The sequence below is a fragment of the Hippocampus bargibanti genome, linkage group LG04 (assembly GCF_051943395.1).
Source record: "Hippocampus bargibanti isolate YZ-2025 linkage group LG04, ASM5194339v1, whole genome shotgun sequence".
Taxonomy (NCBI): Eukaryota; Metazoa; Chordata; class Actinopteri; order Syngnathiformes; family Syngnathidae; genus Hippocampus; species Hippocampus bargibanti.
The window spans coordinates 34,071,023-34,090,591 of record NC_142737.1 but is presented as its reverse complement, the minus strand read 5'-3'; the positions used below and the strand labels follow the sequence as shown (position 1 = coordinate 34,090,591).

The 19,569-nt window shown below is 47.2% G+C and overlaps 1 protein-coding gene across 8 annotated transcripts; it reads right to left on the bottom strand.

Moving 5' to 3' along the window:
* Positions 1–293: 293 nt before the first annotated feature.
* ppef2a (protein phosphatase with EF-hand domain 2a) lies at positions 294–19,335 on the bottom strand. Of its 8 annotated transcripts, none has more exons than XM_088995390.1 (18): positions 19,008–19,335; positions 17,172–17,231; positions 16,176–16,313; positions 15,971–16,098; positions 14,973–15,148; positions 14,600–14,714; positions 14,445–14,491; positions 12,654–12,820; positions 12,560–12,596; positions 12,329–12,478; positions 11,941–12,252; positions 8,998–9,183; positions 7,799–7,941; positions 6,689–6,795; positions 4,503–4,669; positions 4,178–4,265; positions 1,944–2,191; positions 294–1,552 (listed from the first exon to the last, which is right to left on the bottom strand). In XM_088995390.1, the coding sequence occupies exons 2-18, from the start codon at positions 17,216–17,218 to the stop codon at positions 1,511–1,513; spliced, it is 2,298 nt and encodes a 765-aa protein (XP_088851516.1). In that variant the 5' UTR covers positions 17,219–17,231; positions 19,008–19,335; the 3' UTR covers positions 294–1,510. The 8 variants fall into 8 exon arrangements, with proteins under 8 accessions (XP_088851516.1, XP_088851519.1, XP_088851514.1 ...); XM_088995393.1 differs by having other exon boundaries at positions 16,044–16,098; positions 16,186–16,313; XM_088995388.1 differs by having other exon boundaries at positions 14,445–14,714.
* Between the last annotated feature and the right edge of the window lie 234 nt (positions 19,336–19,569).

The window sequence follows — 19,569 nt, the reverse complement described above, 5'->3', positions numbered from 1 at the left end:
TCCTCTGCGCCTGACAATGGGCAGAAAGTGGCTTCCAGTGGTGAAAGAAAGCAATCGCCATATTAGTGGAGCAAGCCGATCGGACAAACATCCAGGGTTAGCGATTCACCGCTGTCATCCTCGCGTGTTGTTTGTGCTCCTCTCGAGGCTGATCATCCAGCTCGTAAATGATTCTCTTGAACGTATATAAGTAAAATGGAGCTCTTCCAAGCCAAAGATGATGACATTCTTCAAAACGGGGACCGAGCTCTTTGGTGTAGCCCAAAGGACGCTTGGATGACAGTCAAACCTGGTACCTTTCATTCCGACACTCAGTCTTTTTTTTTAATCCAACACGAATGCTTTGCTTGACCCCGTGATTAAATTCTTGATTTGATGTGAATTGTGATTCACTCCAATTTTCTTATAAAGTCCATTGAATAGAAGGCCATTCAGACGTCAGTTTGTAACTTTTCATCTTGAAAGTCGAAAGGACTTTTTGCATGCACAACCGTTAAACAATCTACATCCACTTTGACATCTTGTAGCTCATTATTTTTCCTTATATGCCTCCTATCACCCAAGTTGATGCTATATTGCTAATTCATGGAGCTTCATATATGCTTCATATGTTGTGTCCTTCACCAGTTTCGTCGCTTAAAGCCCGAATTGATACGGAAGGACTTCTTTAATCGATCGCAAACCACATATGCTTTCCTCTCCAGAGCAATTTGAATCATATTCATCACTGGATGAGTAACAAGAAAGCATCTTCTCCAAATCGGAACTTTCAGAAGCCATTGTTTTGATTCTGGAGCAAGGCAGTTTGTGGGTGGGCCAGGATCGACGGATTTGCCCTGGTTCCCGATGTGACGTCACGAACAAGGGGGCGGGACTTTCTGAATCTCTCTGTGTTTCGAGCTCATTAGTGGCAGTTTTGGGACACTTGAAGTCATTTTTATTTGTGTTTTGCCTTTGACTAAAAATATCAGCCTTGAGTGTTTTGGCTATTTTAGATGCTATACAACGTTGTTCTGATGGCAGTTAGGAAACCAAAAAAATGGTGTCGGTTTTCCTTTAAATGACATGCCATGGGCCCTGTTTTTTCAATAGGGTGCGATGGCGCGTCGTGTCCACTGGGGAGTGACACTGGACGTTGGACGGCTCCGTCCATTTCCTGACAAAATGTGTGTGAGCTGCTATTTTGTCACATTGTCAAGGTCCTCTTCCATTTCAGACGTAGTGACTTCTCTCTGCCACCTTGTTACGATATGCCAATCTCAAGTCATCTCCAGGTTGGGTGGAACCATCTGTCTGGAGCTGGAAAGGCCCGCCCGGCCTCTCGCCTCTGCGCCACTTGAGCGCTCCTGTCGATCCTTGCCGGGGCTGGACAAAGTCTCCTCATCCTCCTCTTGGCAAGCGCTACCAGGCATGCTTTCGCCGTTCGATTGGGGAAGATGAAGACCCAGTAGGCCTGGGGGATTCTGGGAATGATCGAATGGCTGTTTTGGGTTGCGCCAGCCCAGGAGGCTCATGGGAGAGGCAAGGCAGAAGCGTCCCCGCTGTCGGAACACTGAAATAACAGAATGAAGCCTTTCAATTGTCTGTGAACTTTGAAAAAATAACCATCCCAAATCTTTTCAAAGTTTGTAACATACATTCAAACTCATTGTTGTTAATAATAATAATAATAACAATAACAATAATAATAATAATAATAATAATAGCAATAATAATAATACTCATCATCATAATAATCATAATAATAATGTTATGTTTAACAGAACAATATAGTGTTGCTGTGTCGATGACCATGCCTTTAATGGTCCCAAAACGGGGACATTTGCAGTCCCCAGCAGCAATTTGAAAGGGGGTTTGGTGTGGGGGGAGGATGAAAAACAAGATTGTCTTCGATAGAAGAAGAGGAGGAGTCTAAGCTTCATAAAAAAATGTCAGTGTTATACATATTGATCTGGGTCGAGTGCGGCAAGATCGGGCGCGGTGGCCATGAACATGCTCCGCCCCCTTTCCAGTCGACTCTTCTTGTCGGTGAGGCGAAAGGCTTCCATGAACTCATCGATGTCGATGGCGCCGTCACGGTTGCTGTCGATGGCCACCGCCAGTTCTGAGATGGCCTCGTCCGTGATCTCCATTTTCAGGTAGACGCTCAGAAGCTTCCACGTCTGACGGAAGTCCGAGGGTGAGATGAAACCTGGGAAAGAAACAAGGGCTTGTTTGATATACCCGGCGGGATCCTGCCAAATTGATCAACCAGACTACAAATCTGACTTGGACGGAGAGCAAGGATTGCTTTTTGACACCAGTATCAAACAATAAGACTCCATACATATGGATAATTAGAATAAAAATCAATTTCATGTCTCGTCGGCCTCAATCGGCCATGGCTGACCATAGATGACTGTCCGTGGACAATGTGCCTGGGCGGTGTATTATGGAGAGCAGGTTGTCGCCTATGCAGCTTGCTCCCCCTCTCCACCACGCTGACTGGGCCAAAGGAACAGCTGAGCTGATACAATTTGGGGTCAGTATGGTCGCAGGAGCTGCCGGAAAGGTGGCGGATCTCGCCACCAGACCGCCTTAGGGGCTCCGGTCCGAATTGAGTTCAGGTTTACTCCCATAGGAACTGCCGGTGGGGGGGGTTCACCGCCAAACCGCCTTGGGAGGTTCCGCTTTCATGTCTAAGCGCCTTTCAAAACACTCACTTTACAGTCGCGGGATCAGTTTTTCTGTGGGTGAGCAGCGGCAGCCACACGTGCCAGTATTCACTCAAATAGATAGAAAGCTAGATAGATAGCTAATAGATAGCTAGAGAGATATTTAATAGATAGATAGGTAGCTAGATAGCAAATAGATAGACAATATGTAGCTAGCGAGATAGCTAGCTAATAGACAGCAAACTAGGTAGCCAGCCAGATAGCTAGCTAATAGTCAGCAAATAGATAGCCAGCCAAATAACCAGCCAGATAGCTGGCTAATTGGATTGGAATTGCCTTTATTAGTCTCGCAGTGGAGACATTTACATTTCACAGCAGCAAAGTTATGAAACCATGACGATTTAGTGAAGAAGGCGTGAGGTTCAATTTGGATCCTTCGTACAACAGACTTTTTAGGCAACATAAGCTTAGTTATGCTGATGAGGTGATACCAGAGCAAATGGGGCAATCAGGCCAGTCGTAGACCTCATACTCAGGCAGGACAATAGAAGTAATTGGTGTAGCCGCAGGGAGTAGTCCTTTGCTCCCCCCAACCTGAGAGCAGGGACCAATTATAGCAAAGTTTGGCACCGCCACGTCTGGACACTCAGGATATATATAGGGGCGAAACGACCAGCCAAAGACTTTAGTTCCCCGATGAAGCCTCTTGGATAAGAAGCGAAATGTCCGACACCTTTAAATTTGGACAGAGGACGGCTGAAGAAACCTTCTCATCGACTGTCTAACTACAATTATTACGGAGCGCATGACTGATGACAAATCTAGTGACTTGGAGCAAAGCATCATCTGACAGGCAAGCTAGCGCTCTACTAAGGAACCTATCAAGATGCCTCAGTCTCTACCCACCTTTTTCCCATCTTTAGCAAAAATGTCTCCCTAATTCGCTACTTTTAATGCGCCTCGGGATGCCCGGGAATAGCTGGAAGAAGTGGCTGGGGAGAGGGAAGTCTAAACTTCCCTGCTAAAGCTGCGGCCCCCGCGCCTACCGATAAATGGATGGACACTACATCATACATCGATTTGTCGGCATGTAACAAGCTAACAACTCACCTACCTACCTTCCCAAGCAATCTAGGTATGTTCCTTCCCTCCTAAGCTCCGGGACAATTTGACCAGGAGCTACTCTGTCAAACCCAATCTAAATATCTGGGAACTGAAGTGTTTCAGTGATCCTCTTTTTAGGGTGAATATGATCACGGATGACTTTTTGAGTGAGCTCCCGCAACCCCCCCCCCCCCAAAAATAAAAAAAAGAGGAAATAAAAACAAAAGAAATGTTGTGTCTCCAGGCAAAGGTGAAGAGCCATCAATCACTTGGCTCGGGTAATCTGCCATTTTAATCAGGAACATCCCAGAGGACGTCAAAGGAGGATTAGCGTCTAGCAGATTGGCATGCACATCTCGTATCACGTCATGCTAGTGATGATGCTGATGATGTGTGTGTACGACGTGTGCATATTGGACCTGAGTTATTCGTGTCGACGATCCTGAAGATGGTCTCCAAGGTGGAACGATGGCGGTACAAGGTCTCAAGCAGACACTGGTCGATATGCTACGTGGGACAAAATGAAAAACAACACAATACAATGGACGAAGGAATTGAATGGATGTAAATGCTCCACGCAAGTGAGTTGAAGGTACAACGGCGACATGCAGGAGATAAAGATGGAGGATGTCTCCTCCTCATTGGAGAATTTGATTGTGAAAACAAAGATTTGGGCACAAAAGCTCCCAAGCGCCAACGTAGACACAGGTCGGCGCCCACGTTAGTCAGTCCGAAGATTCTTACGTCAGCGTTGGCCCCTTTGATGGCGAGCTCGTCCAACCACTGCCGGTAGTCGATAAGTCCATGACTGCTCTTGCTGCTGACCAGCTGACAGCGCAGCATTCGCCAGGGAAGGCCCAGTCGCATCACACTCTCCACCGCCGTGGCCCAGTCCGTCACCGACACCAGACCTAAAGAAGATCAAAACCCTTGGTGTCATCCTTGACAGCACACTATCTTTCCACTCCTATATAAATAAGTGAACCTGATCTGCCTCCTTCCACCTACGCAAAATCGAATGGTCTTGGCCTGTCTCTCACCCCTCACACCGCTGCTGTCCTCGTTCATAGTCTTGTCACCTCCCGGATTGACGATTGCAACTCATTTCTCCTAGGTGTCCCTCAGAAACTGCTGATGGTCCAGAATTCTTCAGGCCGGATCATCAGCAGAACCTCATCCTTTCACCACATCACCCCCGTCCTCCAAGAGCTCCACTGGCTCCCGCTCAAATATACAATCGACTTTCAAATTCTTCTTTCTACATTTAAAGCTATCCATAACCTTGCCCCCCATACCTATCTGACCTTCTACAAATTTCTATTCCCTCTGGTTCCCTCAGATCCTCTTCCTCCCTCCACCTCTGTGTGCCCGTCTCAGCACGATGGGGGACAGAGCTTTCAGCTGCTCTGCCCCTAAACTCTGGTACTCACTTCCTCCCAACATTCGTAACATCGATTCTCTTCCCCCCTTTGAATCCCATCTCTGGTTTCTATTTACAATTGTATTTTATTTATTATCGTGTCTATGTTTGTCTGTGACTGTAAAGTGTCCTTGAGAGCTTGGAAAGGCGCTTAAAATAACATGTATTATTATTAAGGAAGCGTCAATGTGTGGGGAAGTGTGCTCTTCAATCAGGCTACTCACCTAGCTTTCCGATCTCGGACCAATAGAAAGAACACTGTGCCGACCCAAACAAATAATGGCTTAACTTTTTTTCCAACACGTCAAGTTTCTTTCTTTCTCTCTCTCTCTCTCTCTCTCTCTCTCTCTCTCTCTCTCTCTCTCTCTCATCGTTGTCATGTGATTTACGGACTTTGTTGGAATTTCATCAAGTTGTCATGCAAAAAGCAGGTCAAAAAGTTCTGTAAATTACAAACTAATTGGAATAGAATGATGCCTTGGCAAGTACGGGTAACATCCGACTTACGACCGAGGTCCGTTCCGACCAAATGGTCATAATGGTCGTAAGTCGAAATCCATATAAAATGTTGAATAGAGACTCGGAGGCTAAATGACTCACAAACACTCCCCTCTGGTCCACTGTCTTCTCATATGGAACTCTTGTCATATAGAACTATTACTAGCTGGGTTAAATGTTGGCGCTAAATGAGGAGAGGAGAGGAGAATCCGGTCATTTCAAAATATAAGACGTTTCAAAATAAAAGACAGCTCGACTCATTTAACTCATTCACTGCCATTTCCAAACTGTTTCGGGAATTGAAAAGATTGATGTGGAGCGCCATTCCCAAATTTGTTCCGTTTTGGTTTTTGTCTTATTGGGGTGCCAAAAAAGTGCTGGCCAGACCTCGGGCAATGTTTTTCCTTTCCACGAGGGGCCGGCATTTGCCTTTTGTCCATGTAAGCGCTTTGTTCGAGCTTCAACTGTTGTATAAAAACCAAAAAGCAGGTAACATCCAACTTACGACCAAGTTCCCTTCCGGCCAAACGGTCGTAAGTCAAAATGGTGGTAAATCGAAATCCATTCAAAATGTCGAATAAAAACTCGGAGGCTAAATGACTGACAAACTCCCCCTTCTGGTGTCATCACACGGTCGATTGCTGTGCAAGAGTGAGATGCTGGCTGGCTGGCCAAAATTGTTGTACGTGTTGCCGGCCTGCTAGCGCGTTGCGGTGCCAGGTGTATAATTTAAATTTTAAAACTAGGGTCTGGAGGTCGTGGTCGTAAGTACGGGTGGTCGTAAGTCGAGATGGTCGTAAGTTACCTGTATTTGGGAGGGCGTGTTCATACATAAAAATCCAGACTATAATTGACGGCAATTGAAACAATTTTGATGTATTTTTTGACGCTGATTACCATTTAAGATGCATTTCCCATGAAGAAAAAAAAACCAACATGTCAATGGGAAGAAAGGAATTTTGAGTGAGATGCGCATTGTGAGAGCAAGCCGAGTCAGAAGGACGAAACTCACCAGTGTTGTCGCAGTCCAAAGCTTTGAAGGCCCAAAGGAGATCCGACTTGTGGGAAAACAGCTGCTCCCGAAGGACTTTGAGGGCGGAGCGCTCCGTCTGCCCGACGCTGCACACCACAAGACCAAGAAAGCACATCAGCTGCCAGTCCAAAGCAGTCCTTTCAAAAGGGGCCCAATGAAGGAAGCACAGCAGAGCCTTTCTTTCCTTGTCAAGCCGTGACTAGACTTGAGCAACAGGAAACTGCAACGTCATCTTGGAAAAGGACAAATTTATCCTTGGCAAGATGACCACGTTTGCTCCGGGCAAAACGTGTCCTTGTTCTTGAAACCAGACGACTTTATTAATACATCATTTTTTTTTCTCGAAAAAAATAGCATGTTATTATCATTAGGACTTTGTTTAGGTGGGATAAAGAAGACCCATCCAAGATCATTCCTTTCAATCCTGATCAAATATACCTTGTTCTTGCCAACACTGACATTTTTTCCTTCAAAAATCACATTCTTATCACAGATCCTTTATATATATACACACATATATACACATATACATACACAGAAATATACACACACACGTATTCACACACGTATGCACACGCACACACACACACATATACACACACATACACACCCATGCTGTTATTATGCACGAGTCCATCGGAGAAGATGATCAGTCAATCAATTAATAATAATCATAATGGAAGTCATGATGCCAAAAGAAATGTTAAATAATTTTGTGTTTTCTGGATTTTGGATGGGAGAAAGGTACGCATTTCTCCCCATCCAAAACAGTAAAGTTGGGCGACCACGAATTAACTCTGAGAAGGTGATTGCAACCACCTGGGAATGGCCAATTGCCGCTGGGACCCGATTGGCCAGAAGCTCAGGTGAAGCACCTTTAAAGCCAGACTGAGCGAGTCACTTGGAGGAGGAAGAAGAGGGACAAAGGACAACCTGGAGAGCAGTGTTACCTGTGGTCTGCCGAAAACCCTTCCTGCATCTGGCTGAGTGAAATTTTATCAACTTTCCACCTGCGTGCTGTCTCGCCGCACGACAATGAGTCCCTTGCAAGTTGATGACGCCCCGATGGAAGGCATGAACGTCAGGTACCTCTGTCGGGCCGTGAGCGCTCTGGTCATGCTGCTGGCCTGGTACTGGAACATGTAAGGCACCAGGTCGGGTCCCAGCTTCACGTAGGCCCCTCGGTTGCTCCCCACGTCGTAATAATTGGAGGCCGAGAACAGCGTCAGGACCTTGGTGGCAAAGGGAAAAAAGCACCTTTTGATATCTGGACCACTTCAGAATCCACATGGAACCTAAGACGTCAGACAAATTCCTTCAACAAAGCGTCAACGCTCATCACAGTTGCTGATTAGCAGTGTCTGAAATCTACCCAAATGCCCGGGGCGTGCAACTTTTACGTCGGGCGTACAACTTACAAAACGTCTCCGGCCGGGTGGCCGACAACTTCTTCAAGAAAAAAAAAAAAAAACGAAAGATTATTTTTTTCAAATCAAACGTTTGCTCTATTCAATAAAGCAAATGTTTGAACAAAGATTTCAAAATCGGAATAAATAAAATCTTCGTTCGGTTTGGAAATTTCAGAATTTCGGTTCGTTTGGCAGTTTGCATACTCGGCACGGCAGCCAATCAGAAGCCTGCTTTGTGCTTCCGGACTTTCCCCGAGCGTTATAAGGTCGTGCATTCGCATCTCATTTTCCAAAGTAGACGCACAGAACCACAGCCCCAGAAGAAAGATTCAAAAGAAGCTAACAAAATTGATGACGCGACAAAACGTAAATGTACATTATCCCGTGACTGTAAAGTGTCCTTGAGAGTTTTGAAAGGCGCATAGAAATTAAATGGATTATTATTATGATTAATAAAAGCATGGTGGAAAGAGGAGTTGACGTGGCTTGTAGCAGACAACGCAACGCAAACATTGCATTGTGCAACATGCCAAACAGTGTATGGACAAACCCCAACTTGAGCAAAATCATCAGCAAGGGAGATTTACCAACAATTAAGCAAGGGAGCATTTGTGCTAGGTACGTCATAAAAACAATCCTTTATACTTTGCAACAATGTTTTGGGGTTTTTTTTGCGATTAGTCGTCTTATTGTGTTTCAAGTTGTGAAAAATGGGGCAGGCAACTTTATGGCCGGGCAGGCAACTTTTCAGAGTTGTCTGCCCGGTTGTCCGCTAACTTTTTCTCAGGAGTTTCAGACACATTCGTAAATCTAAGTGCCAAGATCCCTCGTCCTGGAATGGAGGTCGGGGAGCACTTTTGATGGCAAGCGGCGGGTCACCTTGCGGTTGTGGCAAAACTCGTAGCCGTCCTGTTTGCACTCGTGCGAGCGTACGATCAGCTGCATGTTGTGCTTGCTCAAGAAGTCCCGGGTGACGTCGGGGCCCCAGTAGCATCCGCCGCCCCGCAGCTCGTTGGCTATGCAGCCGTCTTGCAACATGGGGTCGCTCCACAGCAGGTCCAGGATCTGGGAAAACAGAACAGCAGACACTCCCACCTGATGCTAAAGAAGCATTAACTACACGGCTGTCATCCAATCCATCACTGTTTGGTTTGGGGCCGTCGAAGGAAAAAATTCTCTTGAAATGGTCACTTTCATGTTTGTTCTTTCATCGTTTGATCAGCAGGCTACATGTCTGCGAGCAAGTTAAAGTCCACATTGATCTGCTGGAAGAAATGACGCCATGGTCAAGGTATATTGGGAGAGCAGTGAGAATCAACAAATCTGATCATCGTCAAGGCGACCGTATAACGGATCATATTAACTGTTGTTGTTTTATGCTTGTACGCCTTTGTTCATGCTAAACCAATGTGAACTGATTTTTTTTTTCTCATAAAAGGCCACCATACGGGGAAAGACAGCTGGGAATCCACTCGCATCGCTACGCTGTTGCGTTTTGCCTTGTAGCTGATGACCCCGTACGTACGTAAAACTGTTGGACGCGTGGACTCGAGTCATTTACTGGCACAGGTGAATAAATCCGTGTTGAGCTCGTGATCTCTTCCTCCTCACACTGTCTTCAGAAGATTGCAGACTGTTTTGTGTTCAAATTCCTTGACAGGCCGCCACAAAAATGGACTAAATCCCACTTCAACAAACAGTTAGGACGGCGGAATAAAATCATTGGCAGTGCCCTAGCCACTCTCCAGGACTTGCACACTGCAAAAATCCAAACAAGGGCGCGTAAAATCTGACTGCGCCCTGACCCTGCGCACCCTGCCCACCACCTTTTCCAGCAACTCCCCTCAGGCAGGCGCTACGATCCATGTGCACCAAATCCAGCAGATATTTTAAAAGCTTCTTCCCTCGTCGACATTAACTCTAAACAGTAACATTTTGTCGAGAAGAGTGGAGCGACTCGTGTTTCAGTCGTCGGGGCAACAAGTGAATACAAAGTGCCGATTTTTGCAGCGCCCTTCGAGGGGCCAGCGTGACTCCTCTGGAGATCGTTTCTGAGAGCAACCAGGTCCAACTGTGCATTTGTGCGGATGGAAGCGGCCACGTTGTGTCCACCGCACTTCGAGTTAAGGACCGATTTACATTTCCAAGTGAAATGACAGAGTGCCCTCAGAAGAGCTGTGGTATTGCATGAGGAAGTCTCGACAGAAAAGGATGTCAGAGCAGTGCAAGACATGTAACATGCCTGGAAGACAGTTGTGAGGTGTGCTGAAGGTGTGACGGAGGAATTCCAGGTGGAGGTGGGACTCCACCAGGGGTCAGCTCTGAGCCCCTTCTTATTTGCTATGGTGATGGACAGGCTGACAGACGATGTTCGACAAGAATCTCCTTGGACCATGATGTTTTCAGATGACATTGTGATATGTAGCGAGAACGGGGAACAGGTGGCGGAGAAACTAGAGGTGGATGTATGCCCTGGAAAGGAGAGGAATGAAGATCAGTCGCAGTAAAACAGAATATATGTGTGTGAATGCGAGGGATCCAAGTGCAAGAGTGATGCTACAGGGAGAAGAGATAAAGAAGGTGGAGGATTTTAAGAATTTGGGGTCAACTGTCCAGAGCAATGGAGAGTGTGGAAAAGAGGTGAAGAAGCGTGTCCAGGCAGGACGGAGCGGCTGGAGAAAAATGTCAGGTGTGATGTGTGATAGAAGGGTTATAGCTAGGATGAAAGGAAAAGTGTATAAAACGGTGGTGAGACCAGCCATGATGTTTGGACTGGAGACAGTGCCACTGAAGAAAAGACAGGAAGCAGAGCTGAAGATGTTGAGGTTTTCTTGGGAGTGACCAGGTTGGATAGGATCAGGAATGAGTACATGAGAGGGACAACTCATATTAGAGGCTGTGGAGACAAAGTCAGAGAGGCCAGACTGAGATGGTTTGGACATGTCCAGAGGGCAGAGAGAGAGAGTGGCTCTATCGGCAGAACGATGCTGAGCCTTGGCATGGCAGGCAGGAGACCACAAGGAAGACCTCAGAAGAGGTTTATGGATGTTGTCAAAGAGGACATTCGAGGGACAACCCATATTAGAGGCTTTGGAGACAATGTCAGACTGAGGTGGTTTGGACAGATCCAGAGGAGAGCGAGTGACTACATCATGAGAAGGACGCTGAGACTTGAACTGCAAGGCAGGATACCAAAAGGAAGACCAAAGAGCAGATTTATGGATGTTGTCAAAGAGGACATGAAGGTAACTGGTGTGAGAGAAGAGGATGCACAAAAGCGGCTTAGATGGAGGACACTGATTCGCTGTGGCGACCCTTGAAGGGAAAAGCTGAAAGGAAAAGAAGAAGAAGAACATTTCCAAGTTAAAGTCGGCAGCGTGGAATGGCGCCATTATGCAATGAAGCCGCTGAGGACGGCAAAAGCTCAGGTGGTCATCATGGCTCTTTTGCGTTCATCTCTCAGAGAGGCGCAGCAGGAAGGTCGTGGCACCTGCTGGAAGCAATTTCTTCCAGCTCCTTACAGCCATGACGGAGAGGTGGGAAAGCAGATTTAGCTCTGGGAGGATTAATGACGCCTGGATTAGCCAGCACATCCCAAAGCCAAGAGCGACAGGCAACTGCCACTCCAGTGTCCATTCGTGACCGCGAGGGCACTTCAGTGCACCGGGAGACGGCGCCAGGGTTATGGCCTCAACGCAAATGACAAGGCGGCGGCAGCTCGGGGAACCCCTTGGCGGCTGAGCAGGAAAGCGCCTTCTTTGGACTCGGAGCCAAAACCTCAAACCTTTCCAAAAAAAGATCAAAACTTTGCTTCCTCCTCACCTGCTTCCACTCCTCCTTGGCACCGTCACTAGCGACCGAGTCAAATGAGGCGCCGGCTTCTTGTTCTGCGCGTAAGCTCTCCAAACGCTCGGGGTCGTCTTCCTCGCTGACCTTGATCCGATCGGAAAAGTCCCGCAGGGAGCGGTTGAGGAAGCCGTCGCGGCTGACCGGCGGTTTCGGGCAGGCGAGGGAAGCCCGCCGGCGCAAGAGCCTGTGATTGGCCCAGTCGTCGTCCACGTCTGAGTCGATGGACGCACCGGCGGAGCTCCGCTGCCGCCGCTTCTTCTTGGGAGGCCGAAGTGCCGAAACGTACTGGACAGAAAGACCGGGGGAGCGGCTAAGTCAAGATGTTTCCCGTCTCCCAAAGCAGGAACGGTCGCTCACTCACAGCATGTCGGTCCACTTTGGCCAGCACGCCGAGGTCGGTGGAGTCTGAGATGCCGCCGTGCAGGACCAGAACTTTCTGGTCAATCACAGCTGCCAGTGGTAACCAGCTGAAGATCTTCTGGAGCAGCTTAAGGATCCGTTTGCCGTGCATCTGCACCAAACATCAACGGCCGCTCATGTTTGGTGCAGCCGTGCGATGCTCAGATGGACAGGGGAAGGGGGGCGGACTTACCTTGTATTTGCTCAAGACTTCCTTGGTGAAGCCGTACCTGCCACGAAAGAAGACGTGAATTGGTTCTGGCCTTTCCGCACGGTCGCATGCATACCTCAGGTTGATGATGTGGTCCTCGTGGTTGCCTCGATTGAGGTGCACCTCGGTGGGGTAGACCAACAGGAAGGTGAAAAGGATGAGGAGGATCTCGATGGAGTCCTTGCCTCGGTCCACGAAATCTCCGTTGAAGATGTAAGGCTTCTCCAGAGACGGCGTCCCGTTCTGTTGGGAAACGCCAAAAAGTCCTTGCGCCATCTCAAGTACTGTTCAATACAATTTTCCAGCAGTCCAGGGGTTTTGGGGGACCATCTGACCAATATTTCATCCAAGCACGACCCAAGTTTTGCTCCGATTGGGTGCGTGTTGTACAGTGTCTAAAACTCATGACAAAAAGTTAGCGGACACCAGGGCAGCCAACTCTGAAAAGTTGCCTGCCCGGCCATCGAGTTGCTTGCCCCATTTTTCACAACTTGAAACACAATAAGACGACTAATCGCAAAAAAACAAACAAAAAAAAAAAACATTGTTGCGAAGTATAAAGGATTTTTTTTTTTTTTTAATTAAGGAAGTACCTACCACTTAAGTTATGGTAAATCCCTTGCTGAAGATTTTGCTCCAGTCGTCGTTTGTCGTCATGGTGCACAATGCAATGTTTGCATTGCGTTGTCTGCTAAAAGCTACGTTGACTCCTCTTTCTAAGCGCCTTTCAAAACTCTCAAGTGCACTTGACAGTCACGGTATAGTCCGAAGCACGAAAGAGGCTTGTGATTGACTGCCGTGCTGAGTATGCAAAACAAACGTTCGTTTGGCAATTTGCATACTCGGCACAGCAGCCAATCAGAAGCCTGCTTCGTGCTTCGGATTAAACCGTGACTGTAAAGTGTACTTGAGACTTTTGAAAGGAGCTTAGAAAGAGGAGTCCACGTGGCCTGTCACAGTTTGCTTGTAGCTTTTTTGATTTAAAAAACCTTTGATTTGAAAAAAAATATTTTTTTTTTTCCTTGAAAAAGTTGCCGGCCACCCGGGCCGAGACGTTTGAAAGTTGTACGTTCGACGTGAAAGCTGTACGACCCGGGCCTATGGGCAGACGTTATTTCAAACACTGGTGTTGTGCTTAATTCGTTGACTGGCAGACCATATGCTGAAATGTGTCCACTCCAGTGCCAGGGTTTTTGTCATTGTCACTCCAATTCCAGGACCCACAGAATATGGAGTTTTAGGACGACATCAACATTCAATTTGGCGCAAGACACCTTAGACTCTCTTCTTTCATCAGAAATAAAGAGTTAATTCCTCAATGATATGGTTCTGGAGTTATAAGATCTTGAAATGAGGGCAAATGTACAAAATGCAATACATATTGGTATATACAGCACTTTAACAATAGCTGAAGCTGGTACAAAGCACTAACATGGAAAAAAGGGAAATGCTGCCCCCTTGAGGACGGGAAAAAACATTGGCAGAGGTCATGGCCAGCGCTTTATCGGGACCCACGCATGAAAAAAACTAAACCCAAACAGATTTGGGAATGGCACTCTACGCGTCACATGTTCAATTCCGATGAATTTGTGAACGGCAGCGAATGAGTGCATTTGAAATGCGGATTCAGACACGTGGGGGCTCCCGTGTCTCTTCAGCATCCGGAGTCCACTGAAAGCTAGCGGACCGGCTAGCTGGCGGAATTGGAGCCAGCCGCCGCCGGCCCTGAGGCAGCCACGCCCCTGAGGAAAATTTGTTCCGCCCGATGTGGACAAGGTGCCACCTTGGGGCCGAGCTCCCCGACTGGCTCTCAATTCGTACATGCGGTGGAAACATGGATGGGCTGGAGCTCAGTTGAGCCATTTACCTTGTAGAAAATCAACAGCAGGTCTTCCAGCTGCCCGTGCAAATCACCTGCCGGCAAGAAAACAAAGCGGCGGCGGCGCTCAATCCGCATCGGTCGCGGCGAGTCTTCATTGGTCCGACACGAAGCGGCAATCAGGCGGCCAAAGGTGGACTGACCGCAAATGGTGATTTCTTTACTGTGGCAGGTGGAGATGCGGCTGATGTTGGGCAACATCCGCAGCAGCTTCCAGGTCTCCAGGAGGAGCTGCAGCACGTAGCGCGAGTGCAGCTGCTGCAAAGACCGCAGGAACCAAATCCAGTCAGACTTCAACTCGCCCAGCGTTCCCAAAACCAACTCCGCTGAGCGCCATTTCATTTTTCAAAGTAGCGCGAAGTGACGTCAACCTGTTCCCTCTGTTAGATCGGGTTCTGTGTATGCCTGGGAACTACGTAGACGTGAATGGAGGACATTATGTACAGTATGTGGTGTAGCGCCGCCAGTTGTTGAAGGCAAGCAAAAAGTTGCGCGAGGTGAGCAAACGAGTCGTACTTTCTTGTTCCTGAAGGCTTCGAGCAAGCAGACGGCCTGCTCGCCGGTCAGAGGGAAGCGCAGGCGGGGCCCCGAGTAGATCTCGGGCACCTCGATGTTCTTGTAGCAGAAGTAGCGCTCCCACTCGGCATCGCGACACACCTCGTTCTCCCGGAAGATGTGCGAGATCAGCTTTCCTGCAAGGCGACATCCAAACCTTTTTTTTAGGGTAGGAGACTGCGGAGTCTCCGAGCCAAGACCAGCAGGCTCAAAGACACTTTTCGCCACCAGGCAGTCAGGAGACTCAACTCCCTCCCAGCCCTGCCCCCCTGCCCCTTCCCACTGCCACACTCACTGAGCTCTGAGTACACGCTACATGCTGTACTCTCATCCTGAACTATTTTTTTCTTTTTTGTCTGCACGACCTCACATCAACCGTGTTTGTTTTGCATTACTACACTACCTCACTTTACATACGACACTACCTCACATGACATACGACACGACCTCACTTTACATACAACGCTACCTCACTTTACCTCACTTTACATACGACACTACCTCACTTTACATATGACACTGCCTCACTTTACATACGACACTTTCTCACTTTACATACGACACTGCCTCACTTTACACGCGACACGACCTCACCTTACACACGTCACTACCTCACTTGACATACGACACTACCTCACTTTACATATGACACTACCTCACTTTACACTACCTCACTTTACACATGTCACGAACTCACTTGACATACGACACTACCTCACTTTACATACGACACTACCTCACTTTACATACGTCTCTACCTCACTTTACATTCAACACTACCTCACTTTACATACGTCACTACCTCACTTTACATACGACACTACCCCACTTTACATTGACAAGTGACATGTATTGTCTGTTGTCAATTTTTAGCCACATTCCCAGCGTGCAAGGCACTTAGCGCGCTGGGAATATGGGAATATGTCATGCATATTAGCATATCTGACATTAAAGCTAACTTTGACTTTTGACTTTGACTAGAGGGATCTCTCCGCTCTGGGGGGGCTTGGCATGGTGGTGACTGCAGCTCACGTTCGTTACTCGACGGTGTGAAGTTGTCCATGAGGTAGCCCAGGAAGTTATACAGCTGTCAAGAGAAAACACATGGTGACAAGTCAGCCGGCGCCTGAGTCTACTTTCACCTGGCGCAAGGCCCCAGAATACCTTCCCACACCTTGATCTGAGCCTGCTCTCCCGAGTACTCGATGGACTGGAAAATGTGCCAGGTGTACCTCCTCCTCATCTCCATGCGGGCCACGTACTGACGGTACCACTGTTGAATCAGCACGGCGGCTCGAATGGCTGCAAAAGCAAACGGCAGCCCGTCACAGCCACAAAAAATACTTGCCACCCAAAAGACAACTTGTCTGATCTCACCTTCAGTTTATCTATCTAGCTAGTTAGCTATTAGCTGGCTAACTATCTATATATTAGCTGTCTGTCTGGATATCTAGTAGCTATATAGCTATCTATCTATTAGCTAACTCGCTGTCTATTAACTATCTAGCTATCTGTTAGCTATCTATCTAGCTATGAGCTAGATAGATAGCTAGCTATTTGAGTCAGGAGACATATTAGCTAACTAGCTATTTATTAGCTAGCTAGCTAGCTTTCTATCTATTTATGAGTTGAGTGAACGCTGGCGTGTGTGGCTGCCGCTGCTCACCCACAGAAAAAAATGTGACTTTAAATCTAGCAAATTTGTGACTTTAAATGGAGCAAATTTGTGACGTTAAATCTCTGAAAAAATTCCATATTTCAATGTGACCCTAATGAGTTTCGTGTCAAACCGAAATACACCTTTACGCATACATACATTCCGGCATTTTGTCCAAAAAGAAGTGTGTGTGTGTGTGTGTGTGTGTGTGTGTGTGTGTGTGTGTGTGTGTGTGTGTGTGTGTGTGTGTGCGCGCGCGCGCGCGCGCGCGCAGTCTTTTTGAAGGCAGCTCCCGTCAATGCCAAATGTGTCATGCGAGTGGCAAGCACTAAAGCAAAGAAGAAGAAATGCCACTTACTTGTGACGCCTGCAAAGAGCCAAGCAGAAACGAGACAAGAAAGACAAGAGAGACAAGCGGGACAAGAGGACCAAGCGGCACAAGGAAAGGCCGCAATTAATGACTGAAAACACGCTTGGACTTTGCAACGTCGTCGAAGGCTCACCTTTCACAGCGTGTTTCGGGAAATGGTTGGACTTGGACACGCCGCATCCCATGACTGGAACTGACACAAGACACAGGGTGACAGAGTGAGTGAGTGAGTGAGTGAGTGAGTGAGTGAGTGAGTGAGTGAGTGAGTGAGTGAGTGAGTGAGTGAGTGAGTGAGTGGGTGAGTGGGTGAGTGAGTGAGTGAGTGAGTGAGTGGGTGAGTGGGTGAGTGAGTGAGTGAGTGAGTGAGTGAGTGAGTGAGTGAGTGAGTGAGTGAGTGAGTGAGTGAGTGAGTGAGTGAGTGAGTGAGTGAGTGAGAGTCAGAGTGTGAGTCAGTCAGAGACAAAGACAGACAGACAGACAGACAGACAGACAGACAGAGAGAGAGAAAAACAAACAAACAGAAAATAAAAGATGCAAGCAAATTCCTTAAGGTTCCAACAGTTCACAGAAAGTCAAGTTGGGGTAACACCACAGGTTGTTCAATATTTTTTTTCTTGGAAGAAAAAGAAGGCATTGAAGACAAGCATACAACTGTTGACATGATGACGAGTCACATGCTGCTTCACCAAGATATGATGATGTCATCAAGAAGCAGCCCCAAGTCAACATTATAATAATCATAATCCATTTCATTTCTAAGCGCCTTTCAATACTCTCAAAGTCACCGTACAGTCGCAGGGTAAAGTTTTTCTGTGGGTGAGCAGCGGCAGCCACACGCACCAGCGTTACTTAACCAGGAAGTAACTGATGGAGAATAATAATTGTTCATGTTTAAAAGTGCCGTGCTTTGCTGACCAACTAAACAATGGGCCTACAGTCAAAAGCGCAGATGGCCACAGTCAATCTGAGTGAAACAGACACGGCCGGCAAGGTGAACTGTCGTCTCCATCTAGATTCTAGAAGGTCCGGCCTTGCACAGAATTTAGGGCTTTAGATACTCCTTTTTTGGCTTTAACCAAAGACTGGGGACGGGGAATAAGGGGGGAAAAAAGTCGGCTCCCAAAGTTATTTACGGCTTAAACATCCTGCACAAGCGCCAGATTACAAACTTATCAGTTCTTGGAAAAGACAACTAATTAAAATGTCTATGTTTTATTGCTTACATCTGTTGTTGCTCAGAACGCCCAGAGGCGTGGTATGCAAATCAAGAAAACTATGTTTTACTAATATATCACTTTAATTTACATATACTCTCAATAAATAGCTTGGCAGAGGGGCGCAGAATTCAGACGCATGTCATCTGATGACTGCGTCTCCTGCCGGCAGTGGGGACAATCTTGCTGGTTCTGAGTCTCTGTCCACGGTGTCTGTCTGTCATATCTCTGACAGTAACTCAAATCGATAGAAAGCTAGCTTGCCAACAGATAGCTAATAACTAGCCAGTTTGATAGCTAGCCATTTAGCTATATCGCTATGTAGCTAATAGCTAGATAGCCACCCAGGGAGCTAAACAGCAACAATAGATAGCCAGCGAGATAATAGATAGGAAATAGATAGCCAGCTAGGTAGCGAGCTAGCGTTCACTTAACCCAGAAGTAAGTCAAATAGAATAATAATAATAATAATAATACATGACATTTTAAGCGCCTTTCCAAGCTCTCAAGGAAACTTTACAGTCGCAGACAAGCATAAGTACTATAATAACTAAAGTACAATCACAAATAGAATACAAATAGATAGAAAGCTAGCGAGCCAGACCTTGACAGCATTGGGACATTTGGGGCCAAAAACTGGAGTGGACACATTTTTGCACATCGTCTGGCAGACAATGAATTCAATCAAAAAATGGAGAAGCAATAAAGTGACGACAAAGTAGAAGGCAAAGGAAAAATGCCATTGAAGAACTTACGTGGTGTGTCCAGTCAGCACGCGTTGGTCAGACCATTTGTGGCGGGTGTCCCTCCGTCCAGGGTGGCCATCTTGGAGCGAGAGCAGCACAAGCTGAAATGCGAAGGAAATCCTCGGCGACGCAAAGAGCCAAAGCGGCTTGGCTTTTTAGTCCCTGGCGCCGTGACGGAGGCACGGATTACAAGTGCTAATTGCTTAATGAGACCAGACAGGCCGCTCGCACGCTCGCGCGCTAGCTAGCTAGCTGGCTGGTAGCGGGAAGGAAGCACAGGTGGTAGGAAGTAAGTCAATATCACCATCCATAGCCTCGCTTTTCTAAAGCCCGTCAAGCGCTTTCCGCCACTTTCGTGCTGCCTTTCACAAAGCAAGGAAAGCTAACTTGCAGTCAAAATGGCTGACACAAAGCAAGCTCATGCTCACAAGTTCACACAGATTTGAAGGCTCTTTTTTTAAAAAGTACATTGCGCAAGCAATGGGTGATGGGTCGTGTGCGAACGATACGCTTCTTACGGCCGGATCTCCAAAGTGAACCAAGAGAGCCGCATCCTAAACAAAGAGCCGGA

Excerpts from the sequence above, each read along its gene's own strand:
- ppef2a (XM_088995388.1), bottom strand. The coding sequence starts at position 17,218 with ATGCGGCGTGTCCAAGTCCAACCATTTCCCGAAACACGCTGTGAAAG. Across the intron at positions 16,314-17,171 it reads CCCGAAACACGCTGTGAAAG|CCATTCGAGCCGCCGTGCTG; the intron begins GTGAGCCTTCGA and ends TTGCTTTTGCAG. Across the intron at positions 4,670-6,688 it reads TTTGGACTGCGACAACACTG|GTCTGGTGTCGGTGACGGAC; the intron begins GTGAGTTTCGTC and ends GATCTTCTTTAG.